Source organism: Camelus bactrianus, chromosome 9 (assembly GCF_048773025.1).
Source record: "Camelus bactrianus isolate YW-2024 breed Bactrian camel chromosome 9, ASM4877302v1, whole genome shotgun sequence".
NCBI classification, from domain to species: domain Eukaryota; kingdom Metazoa; phylum Chordata; class Mammalia; order Artiodactyla; family Camelidae; genus Camelus; species Camelus bactrianus.
In genome coordinates, this window is record NC_133547.1 from 38,621,555 (window position 1) to 38,643,585 (window position 22,031).

The window sequence follows — 22,031 nt, forward strand, 5'->3', positions numbered from 1 at the left end:
AAGAATGGCCACAAATTCTTCCCCATGTTTTGGTAATAAACCAACAGCCTCAGAATCATCTTTCTTAAAAAATACATGCTAAAGGGACAAGACTACCAACTGAAAAATTCAATAATCTGAATAAGATTCGTCTAGCTGATTTTTAATGCGCTTAATAGGGAACAACTACCACATTCAAATTCTCCACATGATCAAAGGAAACAGAATTAAGTACAGGGAACATCTGTAAACTTACATTGTTACCTTCCCCTGCAGCCATTTTGAGGTTTATCTTCAAAGAATAAGAAATGGTCACTAGATTTGCTCTTAATAGATTTGCTTAAAGACTGTGACACAATTACATGGAACAGAAAGTTATAAATTCATTTGCATATGATTTTGAAATACCTGCATAAGATTTCAAAGACCTGTAACATTCTTTATTTTTTTCAGGTTTTGTTTGTTTTAACACCACCTTTTTATGACAGAGTAATATCTCGATACCTGACAAAATGACATGTGCCTTTTAATAAAAAAGGATGCCAGATACGGACTACCTTGGGTGTTACCACAGGTGAACACGGGAAACAGCAAAAATGCTTTAAGTTCTGATTCTCAATTCCTATCTTAGAATATATTTTCTTTTCCAGGAAAAAAAAAAAAAAGCCTAGAAAAAAAAGTAAATTTATCTTTGACACCACAGGTCATTATTTCTTGAAGAAATGAAACTTTTGTATGGCAGATATAATATTAAGCAGTAATTTCTAATGCCTACTCATTTATCAACACAGACATACAATTTCAACAAGAATCAGGGAGATGAGCACAGATCTTATGTCAATTAACACATACAGCGACCAAAAGCAAGCCCAGTTCATGACAAGCTAGATTTCCAAATAAAGAGTCAACACGAAATTTTTGTTGACTAGCCAAGAAATAATTTAACAAATGAGAGGCCAAGCAATCATAAGAGACAGAACTGGAGAACTCTTTATTACGCACAACCCAGGATGCCTGACTAATTCCAAGAGGTTTTTTTAATTACAGAAAAAGAAGCAGTACTGTCACTGTTTCCAAGTTCCCCTTTAATTAAAGGACAACCGTACGCCCTACAACATATACACACTTGGTTCTGGTTTTACTAAAAAAAAAAAAAAAAAGTGTTATGCAGAAAACATGAACTCCATCAACTACCCTGACAGCTCTCATTTTAAAACAATCGTCTTTTCTTCACAGGCCATCTAGAGCCAAAATATTACGTTAAAACACACAAAACTGTGGTTTTTGTCAACTATTAGCAATTGCATAAGGTTCAGCCTCTCTATAATACAGTTCTAAATGAGACAAATTACAGCACGGCTACTGATTATTACTGAGTAACAGCAGTTAATGTTTTACGTATTTTGTTTTATCCGTTTTCATCGCTCTCTTATTGGGTTCCTCAGAGAGATTAGACATACAACTTTGACCTCAAATTGATGCGAATTGTGCAATACAAAGTGTAGTGACAGAGAGGTTTCATCTAAGGAAAGAGGAACAATGTGTATGAAAAGAGCTGCCACTATCCATTAAGTTATGTTTAAACATATGTCTTATCGACCAACATTGTTCCAGCACAACGCATATGTTAAGCAAGGTGCTGAAGACTTTAGACTACATTACCTGTTTTAATCCTCTCAAGAACTGTACAAAGGAGATAAAATAAATGAGGTTTTTTGATTAATTAGCTGACATCACTGCTGATATCCTGCCTGCCCTCAGATTTTAATCACTCTATGTTCATTTGGATCAAATGTTAGAAGTTAAGAAACTTTCACAGATATGAATACATGAACTAAAGAGATGCCATCTATGAAGGTAAAGCTTGCCTTGTTATTACTAAATTGCTAATGCGTTACTTTTATTCTTTTTAGCCCCTCCCCAAAAAAGCCCATCCCCTTTAGCATGTAAGTTAGTTATCACCCCTATTGTTTCACTGTTCTTATTAGAAACCCTAACTTAAGTATGGATTTTGAATTTTGTTGAATTTTTTAAAAGTTAGTAACATAATTTCCAGCACAATAAACAGTGCAAGTTGAGGAATAGCAGAAGATATTAAGTGTAGAAGAGATTGTATTTCAGTACTTTTTCAACTGCTATTTCATTGCACTAAACTTTCTTGTGAACATTTGTGGGTTTTGTTTTTGTTTCGCCTTTTTGGCAAATTGAGGCATTGGTTTTTTTGGAGTTTTTTTCCTCTGCAACAAGACTCAAAGCTTTTTTCATGGAATATTCAGAATGAATGCAGGATGAAAGGGGGAAACTGCTGACTGACTGTGTCTGATTCTTGTCACAGAAAATGAATGGTCAACTTTACCAAAGACTTTGCTGGACTTCCTAAAGGAGGGATGAATGCTTTTTTAGATCAGCTGGTACCAGAGAAAGAATGTGAAATACAGCTGTATGGATTATATGGGAATTTTTTCACGGAAAAGACAAGGATAGAACTATTACATTATACCACTGACAAGACCCAAATCAGGAACAAGTTTTATATATTTAACAAATAGTGTGTAATAATAACAACACAGGTAGAAAAAGGGTTGTCTGGAAAAACCTACAAGCACACTGACCCTATAATGAAAAAAACATCCTTACAAAATTGTATGATTTTTGAAGCTGGAGAATTCTTGTCAATGTAGTAACTCACTCTTAACCCTAAATATATAACAATAATAAAACTTAAATTAAAGGGGGGAAATCTACCCAATTATAAGAAAATCTTCTTGTTTCCTTCCCATTTCTTTACTACTGAAGGGGATAAGACTAAAACATGATCATTATTTTGAGACTCACACATGACACCACTGAAATACAGGATCTTTCTTAAAGTGATATGTTTTATTCTCTTCTAGTCTAGTCCCCAAAATTATGGCTTTTGAAATTTTAAGTAATATACTCCTTAAAACCAAAATCTAAGAAAAACTTAAATATAATACCATGCAAGGAAAACAAAACAAAACTAGTGAAACCTCTAAATCAGAATATCCTGGAAATGTGATTCCTGCCTAATAATATTTGGGTAAACTCTCCATGGAAATAAAACCCCATGGGCAGGAAGATGACACTGAACTCCCTAAAAGTTTCTGAAATTGTAGGATTCTTTCATGCAGGTCTCTATCAGAATGCTGACATTCTGAACAAGGTCTAAACAGCTTAAATGCTTTCTAGGTCATTTTTTTTTATTGAAGTATATAGTTGATCCGCAATATCTGTTAGATATTTTTTGAGCCAGAAGAAAAGCTTAGAATTCAAAGAGCCTATGACTCTCTTAAGGATTCTTGAGGAATTCCTTGATGAAAGAACATGTTTTACCAGTCGATCTGTTTATCCACAAGAGTATGTTCACTGTATTGAAACTCTATATAAAAATATATGGAATAATTCTGGATAGTTGTTTCAGAGCTTGGTACATAGTAGTCCTAAAACACTTGTAAGCTGTTTAACATTATTGGATTAAGTCACTTGATTCTTACAAAAACATGTACTGAGCCCCTCCTTTAGCAAATGCAGCCAAGGCTTTTAAAAATGTCCTAGATTACAGAAAACTCAAGCTTGACTCTAAACTCAAACAAAGAACAGCAGTTTCAGTCCAATAAAAACCCATCAAAAATGACCAACACCTTTAACAGGTTATTTGAAAATTAAACACAAAATACATATAAAACTGAAGGAAATATTTTTCTTTAAGAGACAGTAACCAAATACAGTATCTAAATATTGATTCAATCCTGGCTCAAAGTAACCAGCTATAAAAGGTATTTTAGGGATAACTGTTGGAATTTGAGTATGGTCTAGACAGTAAATGGTATTAGGAAACCATTACGGCTATACAGGAAAACAGCCTTATTTGGGAGCTATAAACTTGACGTCTTTAGGAGACAAATGCATGATGCTTACCTATAGTTTACTTAGAAATGCTTCAGTAAAAATAGTGACATGTATATGCAATCATAGTAGATAAAGCAACTATGGTCAAATATTAATAGCTGTTGAAGAGTGGATCTATGTCACTGCAGCAGGCTCTCTGCACTTCTGTATGTATAATTATTTGTGTATTTTTTAAAATTCTTGGGCTTCTTATTTTGTTTTGTTTTGTTTTTCCCAAATTCTACCAGGCACAAAGACTTTGAGGCTAATTCAAAAGCACACCTTCTGAATTAACTGGGTTTTTTTCCCTTGGCTTAAGGCCGGCTGAGAGATGCGTGTAGTCCTCAAACTAGCTGGTAGGATGACAGCGTCCCTTCCTATAAATACCTTCTAATCTCTTTCACTTTTAAACGTCTTAACCCTTAGTCTGTTTAATACGTGTTGTCATGACAAGACATGTCACATTATTCTTAAAAGTGAGCAGGTTACAAGCACAATGGAAGGAAGTGAGGAGATTACGTTTATTTCATTTTAAGAAGACTTAGACGAGGCTACCAACCTTCACGTGCGTGAAGGGCTGTCCCACAGAAGATTTATAAACTAATCCTGTGCTGCCCCAGGATCAATGAGTAGAAGCTTAAGGAAAAAAGATTCTGATTTATCATTAGTGATGATTTTCTAAATAATTCAATATCAAAATTGGAACTGCTGCTACTTAGGAAAACTTTGTGCTATCACTAGGAATTTTTCAAGTACTATCTAAGTGAGCCCAACTACGAGCCCCAAAACAGTACAGGAAAAAGGACATATGTGTTTGCTTGCTTACTTACCTACCTAAATATCTACTTACTTATGAAAATCCTGGGGGCAGTCTACTGACTGCCCAAAATCCAAGTCACAACAAAATATGAAAAACCCTCAGCAAATTTCTGGAAAACAAATGCTAGTCAGTGTCATCTCCCTTTTGTTATATTTTGTGGTCGTTTCACTATAATGCTCTTAAGTTTTCAATTACTAGCTTCCTAAGAAATTGCACTTTATCATCTGGCAATGATAAATTCACGTTTTTCTGCTGTTTCCTCCTCAAAACCTAATAGGCTATTAGAAAAACACTAGCAGTGATTTTTGCTAAAGCAATGCTAAACTCCACAGGCATAAAGAGCAGACGCAGAGTTAATTCTAACCTAAATCTGGCTTTCGATGCATTTTTTATTACTTTTATTTTTTTTTACCCAATGCAACACCAATGCTATCAATTATCATCAAAACATGACCTAGATTGACCAATAAACATGGTACACAATAGCCTCCCATGTCGTAATACAACCATTCTAAGGTGACCACGTTCTGAGATGAATTATCAGCAGGCAGCTACTTTAAGAAAACAACTTAAAGAACAGAAAGTATCTATAAGGTAGCTGCCCACTCAGAAGCAGTAAGTGTCATCCTTCATACCCTTTACATAGAAACACAGGATGAAAGTAGCAAGATGAAGGTTGCCTGGGGTCACCAAGCACATTTAGTGTGAAACTGATGGTGTGCACACATGCACATATAGTTCCAGGGGAAATATTCTGGAAGATTTCAGTGCCATTCATTCATTCTGACCTGATGACTTCTGTCCGCTCTATGCACTGGCTGGTCCTGACACTGTTAGTCCTCAAACACTATGTCGATTCAGTGGGACTTTTCACACCCCCAGGGCATTATAACTGGCATCGAGGCAAACCAGAGAAAAGCGCATAATCAATTAACCTCTCTCCAGTGCAGTCCTCCAAAGACACAGGTGCTTTAAGTGGGAAACAAGTGACTCAGAAACTAAACCATCCAGAGGAAGCTTGTGTGGCCAGACTCCACACGGTGCAGTGACTACCAAGTATTGTTTCCTGTAGCTTTCTGGTGTTCGTCACGCCCCAACGCACACTTCCTCTGCTAAGCCTGCGCAGATAAGAGCACTCGTGTGGCCAGCTCCACCCCCACACCACTTGCTCACTGAGCATCGAAAGCAAATGCCAGCACCCTTTCCTTCCTACAGATGTGCATAAGCCACTGAAAACACAGGGGATAAAGACGGAAAATGCCGCTCTCCTCTTCCAGAGGATCCTGTTGATGGGAAATACGCAGGCACACCAGTTAAGGACTAAAGGCCAAGAGCTTTGCATCACTGCTGCCTGCACAGACAAGCACACGGGCTATTGTAACATCACGCACCGGGGTTAGCCAGTCCTCCTTGTGGATTTCTCAAGTGTCGTATTCACAATAACAATTTACTGAAAGCAAACTAGACTCAATGAATTCCGTATGTAACTTGGAAAAACTGTATCTGCCCTTTAAACCAGTGTGACAGGGTTCAGGATCTCTGAATGCAGCTGAGATGAGCTATGGCCCCACAGCTAAGCTAGGAATAAGAATGAACACGAATCCGCATGTATTTGCTATAGTCTTAGAAATACAGACAATATTCCTAAAAAGCTTCCTTATTACAAAAAAAAAATTCTGTTTTTAAAAGAAATCATGAAACAACAACAAAAAAAAAGTTTTTAAGTGTTCTACCAGAGATGAAGCCTCCACTACATAATCAGGAAGTGTGAAAACCATCAAAAATGAATTACAGGGGTAATTAAGGATGGTCAAATATAGTTAAAACTTTTGAAAAATGAGACATGAAATACCTACTGGGTTACAAAATAAATCTACAGAAGGTTAGCATAAATGCCATTAGAATTCTCCTGCATTAAGACACACACACACACAGAGCAAGCCGCACCCGCACCTGCTCCATTATTTCTCCCTTGCAGTGAGCTCTATTTGCCCACCAATCATCTCAGGAGTCAGTGTTCTCTCTTCTCTATCCTTACCACTTCATGGGTCACATCAATTCCTAAACACCCCAAAGCGCTCAAACTCTGGACCCCTCTTGCTGTTGCTCTAGTAAAGATCCCTGTAGTTTTCAACCACAGCGCTTCCGTCTCATGCCTGCTCCTCCCACTGCTGCCATTACAACCGTCCTGTATGGCCTCCCCACGACTGAGAGTGCGTGGCCCAAGTGCACAGTGGGTCATCTCAGGTCCATCTGTTAAAAAACCCCCACTGGCCCTTCATCAGAATCAAGGCAGACCCTGCAAGACTCCAGACCTACCCAACCTGGCCCCAGTCTCTGCGGGACCCCAAGATGCAGCTCGCCCCTGTTATGTCTTAATTCAATCTATGAGGGCTCTCTGCAGAGCCCCAAACATTCCACATGCATCCCCACTTCTGTACCTTCCTACCTGACGTTCCCTCTATTTAGAAAGTGCTTTCCCATTTCTGCCTGGAAGCAGTGCAGTAAAATCATTAAGAACGTGGAAGTTAGACATTCAACACTGTCTCAGATCCATTCTCCATCACCTACAAGCTATGATTCTTTTTTATATTTCTGACTCAGTTTCTTGGAGATAAATACAAACATCACGGGGTTCCTGTGAGGACAGAGAAATGGTAACACAGGGACGCGGCACTGGTAAGCGCCTAATAAAAAACAACCAGCAGCAGTGCCCTTTCCAATGTTTTTGTATAGATTAAGCATGAAGATAAACTCTGAGGCACCTTCCTTCACCACACTGAGGAGGAACTGATCCCTTTCTCTTGAGTTCCTCCACAGCATCTTTTCATCTATCAATTACTGCATTTAGCATATCATATTAGAGTAATTTATTACTTAATTATCTGCAATATGGAGCAATCCCTAAAAAAGGATTAAAAGCACGGCAAATATGTGCTGATTAGTACACACACTCCTATTCCTTTACCTTGCTACTTTGGCTTGAGGGACTCTTCAGAAAAAGCTTAAATTATATATGAACAACATTAACCAAAGGTATAATGAGGCTCAAAGAGGTCATCATGTGATAGGAAGTGCAATGTCCAGCTATACAGTACTTAAGAAAATATATGCATGTAAGTTAAAATTCATAAATTATGTTTATGTATACAGTTCTAACCATAAAGTCCAATAAATAAGTTACTATAGAGAATATGTTTGTGGCTACTTATATCTATAAACCCATATCTGTTATAAGCAACAGAGATCCACTATCCGGCTTCAAACCTATGAGCAATATGACCAGTTTCACATTTTTGTAATATTACTCTGAAAATGAGTTTGGAGTGATTCAGACCTGAAGGCAGAGGAATACTTAGGAGACCATTTCAATGATCCTTGTGACCAGGGCCTTCAGTGTTTACCTCCTGGCAGGGTGAACAGAGGAAAAGCTTCGCCAGAACAGAAATGTATTTGAACCCAGGAATCCCACTCCTGGGCTTGTATCCAGAAGGAACCCTAGTTCAGGATGACACCTGCACCCCAATGTTCATAGCAGCACTATTTACAATAGCCAAGACATGGAGACAGCCTAAATGTCCACCAACAGATGACTGGATAAAGAAGATGTGGTATGTATATACGATCGAATACTACTGAGCCATGAAAACCAACAACGTAACGCCATTTGCAGCAACATGGATGCTCCTGGAGAACGTCATTCTAAGTGAAGTAAGTCAGAAAGAGAAAGAAAAATACCATATGAGATCACTCATATGTGGAATCTAAAAAAAAAAAAAACAAAGCATAAATACAAAGCAGTATTAGACTCACAGACATAGAATACAAACTTGTGGTTGCCAAGGGGGCGGGGGGTGGGAAGAGATAGACTGGGATTTCAAAATTGTAGAATAGATAAACAAGATTATACTGTATAGCACAGGGAAATGTATACAAGGTCTTATGGTAGCTCACAGAGAAAAAAATGTGACAATGAATATATACATGTTCATGTATAATTAAAAAATTGTGCTCTACACCAGAATTTGATGTAACATTGTAAAATGATTATAAATCAATAAAAAAAATGCTAAAAAAAAAAAAGAAAAAAAAGAAATGGGTTTGAAAAGGGGAAAAAAATTATTCAGTTTTATACGCAGTGAGTTTGAAGCGATCATGTGATACCAAAACTGCTACTCACATACAGATTGGAGAAATTCTAAATTAAAACCAAAGTTTAACTGTTTTCCTCATTTCAGGACTTGTCAGTGCCTTCACTAGGCTATATTCCATAGAGGGAAGACGGAATTTGCAGTGTTTACCAAACTTATTTGAACAAGAATATTTTCCCTAGACTATAAGCATTTCTCAAGATAATGGGATTGGCTTGTGAAATGTTGTTCTAGACGTTTTCAACTGTATCAAGATTAGAGAACAGTGAAGGGTTTTTTTAACTGGCTCAACAACAGAAAGCAGACCGAAAAATGAACTTGAATAACCACTGAGGTGTAAAGAATGATCCCTGAATGGTTCAGGTTCTTACCACACGGTAAGAGTGGGAAACTCTGCTTAGTATTAAGTACGCCTGTGAAATACACTGTCAAAGAGACTGAAATCAATGTAGAGGTTGCTTAAAAGGTCAGTTCTGTCCAAAACCAAAGGAGCAGAATACTGCTAATGATGCAGAAACGGCGTTAACAGCCGACCAGACACGTACACTGGGGAAGGCAAGAAGCTGTTTGCTCCGTCTCTGCTTAAATAGACACCAATGAGGCCTTGGAACAAGCTTTCTTTGTTCAGGGAGGAATCACTGGAGTGCTCTCCCTTACTTATGTAAATACAGGCAAGATACCCACTGCTCAGAGGGAGAAAGTAAAGGAGGCCTTTGTGGGTGGACAGAGGTGGACTCTTCACTGGACCCTGAGGCTGAGTCTGCTGGAGGCTGGAAGTTGGCTGATTTGCAGGGCAAGTCCAGGGCCACCTTGGAGGAGAGACCAGAGATCCTGAATGCTGCTCTGAGAATGAAAGCTGGTACCCTTCTCGGGTCCGAATAAGGAGGACTGACCCAAGATCACTGGCAGGAAAGGATACCAGGAGCTCCTGAACAGAATTCACTGCACAGCTGAGGGAACGTGGCCTGGCCAGGCTCAATGCAGAGGCTAAAACGCTGTGGGGGCGGCCAGGAGCAGGCGTGGGTAGTGCGGGGCTGAGCGGGGCATGCCAGCCTCAGAGCTGTCAGAGGCACCCCGCCGCCCATCTGCAGCAGCACCCGGCTAGTGGACCATCGACTGGAGGTCAGGCATCCCGTGGCCTTTCAAAGCAAGACTGATTCATGCCCTACGGACCGCAGAAGTGCCAGAGACTCCTGAATAATTCAAGGCGGGAAATACTTCAAGAGAGAAATGTCAAACTTCTAATAAGAGGAGGAGTTCAAACAAAATAATGTAAAAAGAGAGATTAAATTTAAATGCCATAACAATTCATGTTGGGTACGCAGGGATATATGAAAACACATTTCTAGTTGTTGATCAGTGTGCACACACACGCCGCTAAGGATCTTACAAATCATGCCAGGGTGAGGCCCCTGAGGCCACCTGGGCCCAAGAAAAGCTCGGGAGACTTTGGTTGGGAGAACTTTCTTGCACCAGGGAAAGCCAGGCAGGGTTCCAAGGAGACACAAAGGTAGCAGGAAACCCTGAGATTTTCAAGTTTCAAGTTTCATTGTGTTGGGAGGCAACTGGTGCTTTGAAGGGTGAGCTTCCCAACACACACAGGACTGGGGGCGGGGAACGAGGACGTGGTGCTTCCGGAGGCCAACCAAGTACAGGTGCTGAGAGGCTGCCTGGGTGTCAGCACAGGCCGGGCAGGAAGAGGTCCTTGTACCCTTTCTTAGACATACACCCCAGGCTGGAAGGGTGAAAGCACACAAACTTACAGGACGCAGCCTGAGCAAATACTCTGTAAGTCATAAGGCATTACAGATGGGACAGCAGCTTGAGCTCATGACGTAAAGACAGCTTGATGGCAGCAGGTCTCTGCTGTTAAGCTAGTTGTAGGGGAGGGGACACTAAAGCCTCTTGATGGAGGTACAGACAGCTGTGAGTTTCCATTCCACAGGCCATTTTAAAGCCTTCTTCCACCAAGGTAACCGTGTATCCCTTGGTTTTCTCAGCAAGTTCAAATTACTTTTAAATAGCAATGTATTTAAAGGGCTGAGGAATCAAGTCACCTCTTATCCTGAATCTGATGTAGCTGCTAACGTGGTTTATATCACAGGAAAAAAAAAATATATTTGCTGAGTGTTAAGGCATCAACCAGCTTCCGTGAAAGCATCACTGCAGATCCCTCAACGAAGTCTGCACGCGCGCGCACACACAGAACACTCATAGCACAAAATCCTAGAACATAGGCATAAATAACCACACGTGTGTGTATTATAATTTTCTAAATAATCTGAGCCAGAAAGAATCAAATAAACTGAGTTTCAAAAAAGGCCACTGAAATCATCACTTTGCTTTTACACATAGCTACATTCAGAACTCTGAATGACCCGTATCTATCCAAACTATTGGTTCCAGACTGGATCTAAATTCATTCAACTGATCATTTATTGAGCAGCATGCCAGGCATTTTACATCAATTAACCCTAGTTTTTATGACTCTGTATGGTAGAAATTATCCCATTTATAGACGAGGAAACTGAGGATTAGGGGGAAGAAGTGACAACTCAGTGGTCACAGAATCCTACAGGGTTGTGACTTCTGGGACACTTTTTTTCAAGTCATTAATTATCTCTAAGCCTTATTCATTTCCAAGTGAAGGAGTCAGAGGCCTCTGTAAGTCTTTTTCACCCTGAAGTTTTAAGGTCATCCTCAAATCATTCTGTATGATCCAAATATAAAGACTTAGCCGGGGGCCTCAGGAGGCAGTGAGTTCTCATCTGAAGAGGCATGCATGCCCATTTTCTGGACCCTGTGGAGCACAGACAAACATCGGAAGGATGTCTGATGACTCAGAGCCTCCTCTAAACCTGAAGAGTGTCCAAGATGCTCTGTGGGTCAATGGTAAAGAAGAGAAAGCACTTGCCACGAAGCCGGGACCTCATTCCATGTAGTTATTTACATGCTACAAAGCAGATGTTCGAGGACTCTTGGCATAACTCCTCTTCTCTATATGACAGAAGATGCAGACACTACAGAATGGCCTCCAAGTTGTGTGGAACTTTGGTACAGAAGAAAGGTTAACCTATCAACACAAATGAAATGTGATGGACAAAACCAGGTGCATCACTTTGATTTCTCTCACTTCTGGTTGAAAGAACTGAGGAAAACTGGCCTAGGGAAGAAAAAAAGGGAGATTGTACTGGCTTATGTCACAGAAAAACCCACAGATATACGTACTTGGCTTTGGGCACAGCTTGATTCCAGCCTCACATGGTGCCCCTGGGATCCTCCTCAGCTTTGTTCCCTCTGAACTGGGTCCGTTTTGAAACTCCATGTGGTTCCCAGATGGCTGAAGCTCCTCCAAGCCTCATACCCACACACTTCCACAGCAGGAAGAGGGTGAAACAAAACTGTCTCTGCAAATATCTCAATGCATCAAATACGTCCTAACTCGGTGGCAGGTCCCGTCCCCAAACTCATCACTATGGCCAAAGAGATGGGATACTCTGATTGATTGAACTACCCAAACTATAAGATTAGAAAAGGGAAAAGGAAAAAGGGTGGCTCCTCAAAGGAGACCCAAGGCCACAACAAGAAGGAGAAAGATGGCTGTGCAGGATAAAATAGATCAATAGTATACCACATGAGAAAGAACAAAGTTTATTTCCTAATCTTGCTCTGCCAATATCATTAGCTCTTACACTCAATTCAACATTCAACCCCTATGTTTACCACTGAATCCGAAGCCCATTAACACCATAAATGAAACTTATAATGAGTAATAACAGCTACATTTACCAAGTGTCACGCAGTTTGGACCTGGATACTCTCACACTCTTTAAGCACTTTACATACATCATTTCATTTCTCCCCTAACCTCAGTTTACAGATAAGGAAACTGAAGTTCAAAGAGGTTAAGTATCTCACCCAAGATCACATGCTAGTAGGGAAGATAACTGTAATTCAAACTGAGATGCAACTCAGAAACCATGTTCTTAACCAAAACACAACACTGCCTCTTCTCAGTAATGTTCTTACCTGAATCCCTGACTCACCACTAAGCCAATGCCCTGAATTTCTTTGGACAGTGCCTGCCCTGAACCTTAACACATAGAAACTACCCTACTGCTGCTAACATCAGCTAAATTACCTTTGGCCAGGTGTAATTCTCTTTAATTCAAGAAAACATAGCCCTTCACACTCACCAGGTGCTTTACAACACTTGAAACAATAGACGTGAAGTCGTGGGTAGTGGGGAGCGGGCCCTCACCCACTCCCAGCCGCCAGGGGAAGGAACTGACTTCATCACTCATCTGGACAGCAGCAGCAGCCTGATTTCTGTTACTAACCAGAAATGGTCCCATTAAAGAAAAATCCCATGTGTTTCTGCACACTGGAAACATGCCAACAGACAGCTCAGTAGGAAATGTTTCCAAACAGCAGGCGCATTAATCAGAAAATGACAATCTCAACTGACAGAAATTGACAATTCTTTACAGGCAGAATGGAAGTGAGCAAACTACTGATCCTGTTGCAAGGTAAAAAGTAATATAATTAATAATTGCTAATATTCCTGGGGAAAAGATTTTTTTTTTAATTACATTTCTCAAGCAAGGAAATCAACAAACTGGATTTTAGTTTTTAACATTATTGTTACTAGAAAACCAGAAAAGGACCCATCTTTTGGAAAAGCAAGAAAGTAAATGATTTTTCAGAATTACACAAAAACATAAACCCAAAGGCAGTGAAAAGTGGTAAGGTTTCTTCAAAGGGCACCCCAGCCCCTCCCACCTCAGAGCAGGGAGAAGACTCAGCGCGCTCAGGCCAGGGTGTCAGCACGCCACCTCTGGCAGGACCCTTGTTCAGGATCGCTGACCCCTGAACAATGCAGGGCAGGAGATGTTGGGGGCACAAAACCTCCCTGCAGTCAAAAATCCATGAATAATGTACAGCTGGCCTTCCACCTACACGGTTCCTCCATATCTGCAGCTCTGTGTCTGCCGGTTCAACCAACCACAGACCGTGTGCTTATTGTAAAAAAAAAAAAAAAAAAACCCTCTGTAAGTGCCCACACGCTGTTCAAACCCCTGTTGTTCAAAGGCCAACTGTACATAACAATCCTGAGAATGAGGGTCATAGTTAACCTCTCTGCTGGACTCCTAAATGAGTTCAAGTTACTAAACGCATTCCCCCTTCCTGTGCAATCTGTTTTTCAATCAAAGCATAGAAAGTGTTCAGAACCAGTTTAATTTTTGTTGACACAGTGTATTCATTTCAATTCAAACTCGTAAAAACAGTGAGTAAAGAGCTCAATACTACAAATTAAAGGTCACGTCAAAAGGCAGAATGATCAGAAGCCCTTCTAGAGGACCCAAAGTGTGTGCTCTTCACCATCTTATAAATTAAAAGAAAAATTATCATCATTTGTGTTGATTAACACATGCAGTACCCTAAATCTGACTCACACAGTATTCCAAATCTTCCCCCTCTTTCTAAAGATAAAAGAAGTGTCATTAGACTCCAAGATCACTTGTGCTTTTAAATTCCATATATTCCTTTGGTTTTTCTCCTATGAGTTCATCCTTTTCCCTGAGCACCCACACAGGAGCAAGACCCAAAACATAGGCAGCAGACAAGACAAGCAGAGGGCTGGGAAGTCAGAAGCCCTGATCTCCAGATCCTGCTCTGTCCCCAGGTAAGAAGATCTTGAAGTCACCATTTAGTTTCCCCACCACCTTCCTCATCTGAAAATCAGGAACACTTGCTTCCTTCCTTCACAAGACGATTATGAGAATCAAATGAAGTCAGTGATCTGAAACACTCTCAAAGCTTCAAAATGCCATAAAAACATTAGACACTGTTACTGCAATTAATATATTCCTAGATGAAAAGGCGCCACATATATATGGATCCTAGATTCACCATCTGTATGAACTAAGGCAGGCAGGCAGCACACAGAGAGAAATATTTTTCATGTGAAAGTTAATTGAAAATTTAACTAAATCTCAAGGAATGGAGAGAAACAAACTAATCTGTCCACAGACTGTTAAAATTTATATTCACAATACCAGAAATGACTCTGTCTCAAAGTTAACACTCTATTTACATTTTTTAACTTTAAAAATTTAAACTACAGGAATCATCCAAGTTCTATCACTTACCATCTAGGACCTGTAAATGGGGACAATAGTACCAACATGGTGGGACTGATGTGAGAACTGAGTCTATACTTGCAAAGCGCTTAGGACCATGCTGGTAAATGGTACCAGCTATGTGGATGCTCGCTCTACTGCGAAGCACTGGAGAACCAGTCAGGTCTGGGGTCAAACCACTGTTTCAGTCTCTACCAGATATGTGATTTCAGGCACAGATCTGCTCATCTGTATAATGAGGAAAATACTAGAAAATGTTATGAGGATTAAAAAATACACATGTGAAGATTGAAAAGATATCTGCTACATCAGAAGTGCTCAGTCAGCGGTGGTTACTGGTGACCTTGCTTAGAGTGACAATGTTCAACAGTAGTAGTACTTGTAACTTATGGAACACCACCTTATATTCTTTAATTTTCAGTGGTTTATTTAGGTCAAATACAGTTCTGAAGAGATAGCTGCACCAATCTTGGCAGTAGCAAAAAAAAAAAAAAAAAAAAGTATGTGATCTTAAAGTGGTAAATACAGGATCAAATTCTGTATTTTATCCCACAATCCCAAGCTTAATTCTGTTTCAGACTTCACACTGCCAAAATATTTTAAGGAGCCAGAAATATAATTACCCTTGAGAAGCATACAGTTTATTCCTTTACATTCAACTTTCTATAACCTCAACTCCCTACAAGGCTTCCATTGCCTCATCAATCCAGCATGCAATGTTCTTCCACTAAAACAAAGCCATGCATTTCTAAACATTTGTTATGATTTCCCAGTCTCTGTCAACACCATTTGGCACAAATTAGAATGAAAAATGAAAAGCTCTTCGAAAAGCTTTAAGAAGTCAAGACTTTCCTCTCATTTTTCATCCCCCCCAACCCAAAAAAAGGGGAGGAAAGAAAGGAAAATTGGAAAAGATTTTCTTTTAAAAAAGTAGGAGGAAAGGTCAAAGAATAGAAAAAGATATTTTTATAAGCCGTTAAGGCGTTTTTCCGGGTTAATGGCTTGGAGGACTGTCCACTTCACCTGGGATTCTATTTGATTCCTCTTTGTCTTTGTGGCTTCACTTCATGGCACAGACAAATGTGTCATCACCTCCTTATGGGGAGGTTTGATTTTCAGTTCCGTGTGATTAATATCATATGCTACCCTCCATCACCTTTTTAGACCTCAGGACAGTTAAATCACAGCTTGCCAGAGAAAAGAGGAATCTTAGAAACCATGTTCTTACACTCATTTCCTTTTGTACAGACCTCCAGGAGGGCAGGTGGTCTGATGACAGAGAAGACTGCTGATGTCCAGAAGACCACAAAGAGACCAAGAGAGAATCCACGGTTCCTTCCCTCTTCCTGGGCAGGGTGGCTTCCCCATACTTCGTGCATTTCAGCATTGAATTTCAGGCTTGTGCTATCTATTCCTATTGCAAGCGAATCAATCCATTGCTTGGTTTTTAGTTTATACTCAGAATATTACATCTTAGATCAAATAAAATGTCGTCTCAAACAGCCTTTTGATAAGATACTAGCACCTGAATGGCAAGAGTAAGAGAAACTTCTCAGTATCTTTTAGGTTCCCTTCCCAGGCACTTATTTTCGTACTACGATTGTTTCAGCAGGGGCTCCCTGACTGCCTGACTCTTTTACGGCTTGTTAGACACAAGAAGGTTAGCTTCACGCCTAATCACTCCAAAACAAATGAATGTAACTTTTGAAAAGATGATTTCTATCCTTTCCTTTCCATCCTTTTGAAAAGATGTCACTCTATTATACACAAGTATTTGTTGTACATACAATAAGAGCAAACACTGAAACAATTTACATGTGACAAGTATCACTGACATCCAACAATCTAACACGTGTCTCCTGAAATCTAAGCAGCAGGGTTTGTTCAACAGTCTCAAACATTCCAGTGATTCATGGCTTCTGCAAGTCACCCACCCAAGTGTCAGAAGAGGCAACAGAACATTCTCAGCTTCCAAAAATTAGATGCCTTTAAGGTATGGAGAGGACTGGAGGGGAGGGAAGGAATACTGGTCCTCAGACATGTCAGCCCAACAAACTCTAAAAGATGAAAAACAGTAGTCCTGCCCTCCGACATAACTAACAGGAGAAGTTAATTCTGGATAAAAGAGTCCCCTTATACTGCTTTAAATTAAAAAAATAAACATTCTAATCTCATGTGGACGTTTGTTGATATTGGTTTTTTGGGGGGTTTTTGGGGGGTTTTTTTTGGCCAAGCCACTCATACGTAAAATGTAATAACTACATAATACTGACACTGAGGCCACCTGAGTCACATGTCCACTTCAGTATAGGAAACAACAGTATTTGATAAAAATGTTCTCCACTTAAAATACATAAAAAAGAAAATGTAATTACCTTTCCAAAATCACGAACATCAAACAGGTCAAACGCCTCGAAGAGTTCACTCTTTCTCATTCCAAATGTCTCGCAACAGGCCGTGAGGAATGTCCTTATGTTCTTCAAACAGAGAAACTGAGGAATGGGAAACAGCTGTTAGTACACGGTGACTCCTTCTGAACGCTACCTGTCCTCTGTCACACCCGCAGTGCCGGGAAGATGACGAGGAAGAGCCCACCCGCTCTGGAGGCTGTTTTCCATGACTCCTTCAACTTTCCCGCACTGATGACCCACTCCCGCCCCAGAACCGGCGACGCAGCTGTGAACAAGGCAGACGAAAGCTGGCCCTCGAGACACTCACGTTCTCCTAAGAGGAGGCAGACGAGAACAAACTCAGCAACCAAAACAAACAAGGACATGTTTTCATTTTCACATGGTGATCAGTACAACAGAGAACAATGAAGCCAGGAGGAGGGGTCCAGAGGGCCGGTGGGCGTGCAGCAGAGGGACTCCAATGGGATGGTGAGAGAAGGTGCCGGTGAGACGAGGACGGATAAGCAGAGATTCGAAGGTGGTGAAGGAGCAAGCCATGCAGAGTTACAGGACCAACCACTCAGCTGAAAGCAGCACCCCATGCCGGGGTCTCTAGCAGAAGTGTCTGAGGACGGGACCATGCGGCCAGAGCAGAGCGGGTGACAAGGAGAAAGGTAGGAGGTGAGCCAGAAAGGTAATCAGGTCAGATGACAAAGAACCCTGTAGGACAGGCTTTTGCTCTGACTGAGATGGGAAGTCACTGGAGGACTTGGCATGGAGTCGGGTTATCATCCCATGTTTTAAAAGGGTCTTTCAGGCTGCTCTCCCGACTCTAGATGGAAAGGGGCAGGAGCATGGACGGAGGCAGGAGAACCAGACAGGAGGCTCGTACAGTAACCTAGATGAGAGACAACCCTGGGAAGACCAGGCGTTCAATTGTGACCCTGTTAAATTTGAGATGCCCCATCATCCAATGGGACACAGGGCAGCAGACAACTGGATATAAGCCTGTTCTCTAGACTTAAATTTCAGGGTCTTCAGGGTATACAAAACATTTTAAACTATGACATTGTTTGGGAGAGGGAGAGAGGAGGAGAGGACCTGGAGCCAGATACTCTTAGATCAGGAAAAGAGGAGGAGCCCACAAAGAGGTTGAGAAAAGAGGGACCAGGGCAGAAGGAGACCAACCAGGGGAACAGGTTTTCCCTGAAGCCACGTAAAGAAGGTATTTCTAGGAAGAAGGAGTGATAAGCTGTGACAGCTGCTGCTGCTGCTCAAATAAGACAGTGGCCAAGTGCTGTCCGTGGAATCTGGCCATGTGAAGGTCATGGGTGCACCTCGACAAAAGCAGATTCCATGTGGAAGATGGGGTTGGGGCCCAAAGGCTGCGTGGAGCGGCTTCAGGGGACCACGGGAAGAGAGAAAGTCAAGTAGAATATAGACTCTTAGGAGTTTTGCTGCAAGAGGCTTGAGGAGGTAATCAGAGAGAGAGTTTTTTAACAAGGGAGGCTGTTACAACACGTTCCTGTTCTGACGGGAATTACTTGATAGAGAGAAAGATGGTCATGCAAGGAAGAGGGACAGTCACTTAAAGTTCTTGAGTAGGCAAAGGGGAAGGGTCTGGTGCTCAGGCGGAGAAGCTGACCTTGGAGAAGAACACGCTCAGCTCATTGACACTAAAGGGTTAAGAGGGAAGGCAGACATTATAACTTAACCAACAGAATTGACTTTCAGTATCTAAGACATAGAGCCACCTAAGCAAAGTACACACATGTTCTGACAGAGAATTTCAGAAGTATTAGCTACAATGGCACACATAAAAATAAAATTATTAACCTCTAATAAGTGAGAAACCAATTAGCTATTTATTCCATCTTCTTTTTTTTCTAAAGCACCATCAACATTTTACTTTGTTGTTTTGTTTTCCATCTTGGTTTGTTTTTTAATTTGCAGAAAGCACATTTTACTTCCTCTGCTTTGGGAACATTCAGATTTTTCATGGGCTTAACTCAGACACAGTTTTACCCTTTACAGGAATCATTCTTGGAGGCTTAAATATTTCAGGAGGGATTAAAACCACAGGGGAAGCATCATAAACCCTTTGAAGCACAAAGGCAGCAGCCAATCGCACATGGAGTTACTGCTTTCACTTTAAAAAATTCATAAGAGAACTTTACGACGCAGAACCACTCTGCGTGGAGCTCTTTCACATAGAATTGCTTATTTACAGATTAAAAGCCTTGCATTCTGCCAAGATAGACAATAATTACTCTCTTGGGGATTATGCAACGGCTCTCTTGCAATATTTTTTACATAATTAAGTGCCCAACTCATAGCTCACCAAGGAACAAAGCATAATTGCACATAAGATCTTGCACCAAACTCAAATTATCCCCCCATACAGGAAAAGCTACAGTAGACTTCCATTCAAGGGCTCTGATCACCAATTCAGAAAAGTTTTATTACTGAAAGTTAAAACATATATATATATATGAAATGTAGTCACTATTACATGTATTCAAGAGAAGACTGAAAAACAGGCCATCCCCTTACTTCTGGAATAAATCTTAACCTTATTTGCCCCCTTAACTAATTCAACTCTATTCAATTAATTCCACAAATATTTACTGGATTTGAAAAACATCGCTGGTGCGCTCTCACATTTCCAGACAATCAACAAGTTTGGTCACCCCTTTATTGGTGTGTTTTTTCAGTCAACAGCTTCTGACTGCCTACTGGGAATGCTAAAAATGGGTAAGACAGGTTCTGCCCCAGGCTTCTCTGTGAATCGTAGCTGGAGATTTTCATCGTTACCCCAAGTTTGGCTAATAACCCTAGGATCACACTTCCCTTGATGGCTTGAACCAAGTCCAGGAACAGAGATAAGGCATGGAGGAAGGGGGCCCTGATATCATTCCAGAAGCCCTGGGCCTGCCCACGCCAAGACTTTTGCTTTGTTTTCCTCATGTTCAACTTTCTTTTTCCAGTTTCTTTTATTTAAAAGAAAATTTCCAACCAAAAAAAAAAAGAGTTGGGAGAATAGTACCACATACACTCCATTTACTCAACAACTGTAACTTACTACTGTATGTGCTTTTGTGTGCCAACCATCTCTCTATTTATTTATAAAAAATTTTGCTGGAGCACGGGGAAGTAAGCTGCAGACATCGTGGCACTCCACTCCCCAATAACTCAACAGGCATCTCCTAAGAATAAGGATATTTTCCTATATGCCCACAATACTGCTAACACACCCGAGAAAATTAACAGTAATTCTATATTATCTAATATCCATCCCATACTCAAATTTCCTTGATTGCCTACCCAGCATCTTTTCCACTATCCCCTGCCCCACCCAATCGAGGATCCAATTCAGTTTCACCCATTACATTTGGTTGCTTGATCTTTGCAATTTCTTTTAATCTAAAAATACTGCTGCCTTTTTTTTTTTTTTTAAATGACACCGACTTTTTGAAGAGTCTAGACCTGGGTATTTTATAGAATGTCCCACATTCTGCATTTGTCTGATTAGTTCTTCCTGGTATTACTAATGTTCCTCCATTACTTGTATTTCCTATGAACCAAAGCTAAGTCTAGATAGAAGTTAAACAGAAAAGAGCAAAAATACTTTATACTGTGAACTTCCTATCACATCATGCCAGAAGGCACAAAATGTTAGATTATCCCATTACTAATGACAGTAAGCTTGATCACCTGGTTAAGATGGTTATTGCCACATCTCTCTATTGTAAAGGGACATGTTCCCCTTTACATCAGCAAAGCCTGGGGATGATAATTTGTTACCATGTGGCTGTCCCATTTCCCAATAACTTCATGGATTTTGCCTCCACTGATAACCCTTGCTTCAATTGTTCCTTTCAGGGCTGCAGTATATTCTATCATTCCTTCCATATTTACTAGCTGGCATTCTTACCAAAAGAAGAGCTTCCGCTGCCCTCACCCCACCTTTTTTTTTTCCTTCTCTCTGCTCAAGTTCTATAATCAGCCTTTTGTCCAAACAGTTCCGTTTCAATTTATATGATAAACGGTATTTAGAAACCAAAGTCTGAGCACCAGGCTGCTCCCAGATTACATGAGCCAGTTAAATCAACAGAACCAGTAACTCCACCCTTCACTTAAGCAATCCATCACTTGCAACAGAAACAGTTAATGCAAAAATAGTTAATGCAAATGGCTTAACTGATGAACTTCTCAGAAAATCCTGTCACTTTCTTTGCAGAATGCCTAATAATCCAAACCTTATCCCACTCTGCTAAGAAAGAGAGAACTTGAGCTCACTGAAGACTGATGAACACGAGTTTGTTTTATGCCTAGAGATATTACTGGTGTTTGGACACCGTATTATTTCAGTGCAAGTCTAAATTCTTAAAGGTTACAGCCATCTGACAGTCCTTTGTATCACCTGCAGTAGCTTACAACATTCCTCCTTCAGACCTGGTTTATGACTCTCAAAAACAATATACATCTCATTATTTCATAAGCATAACTTACGTCTGACCAAAAATTATACAGCTTTGCTAAATCATCTAGTTTCTTCATAAGAGACAACTTTAAGATTTTTTTTTTTAGAATTTGGGATTAGGATTTTAGAAATAAGAATTGAATAACTTTAGGATTT

The 22,031-nt window shown here is 40.4% G+C and overlaps 1 protein-coding gene across 1 annotated transcript in view; it reads right to left on the minus strand.

Moving 5' to 3' along the window:
- VAV3 (vav guanine nucleotide exchange factor 3) overlaps positions 1-22,031 on the minus strand; it is a 334,983-nt gene that overhangs the window by 236,957 nt on the left and 75,995 nt on the right. Inside the window, exon 2 of the mRNA XM_010945807.3 lies at positions 17,378-17,494. Coding sequence (XP_010944109.2) covers positions 17,378-17,494 — 117 coding nt within the window. The remainder of the gene's footprint in view (positions 1-17,377; positions 17,495-22,031) is intronic.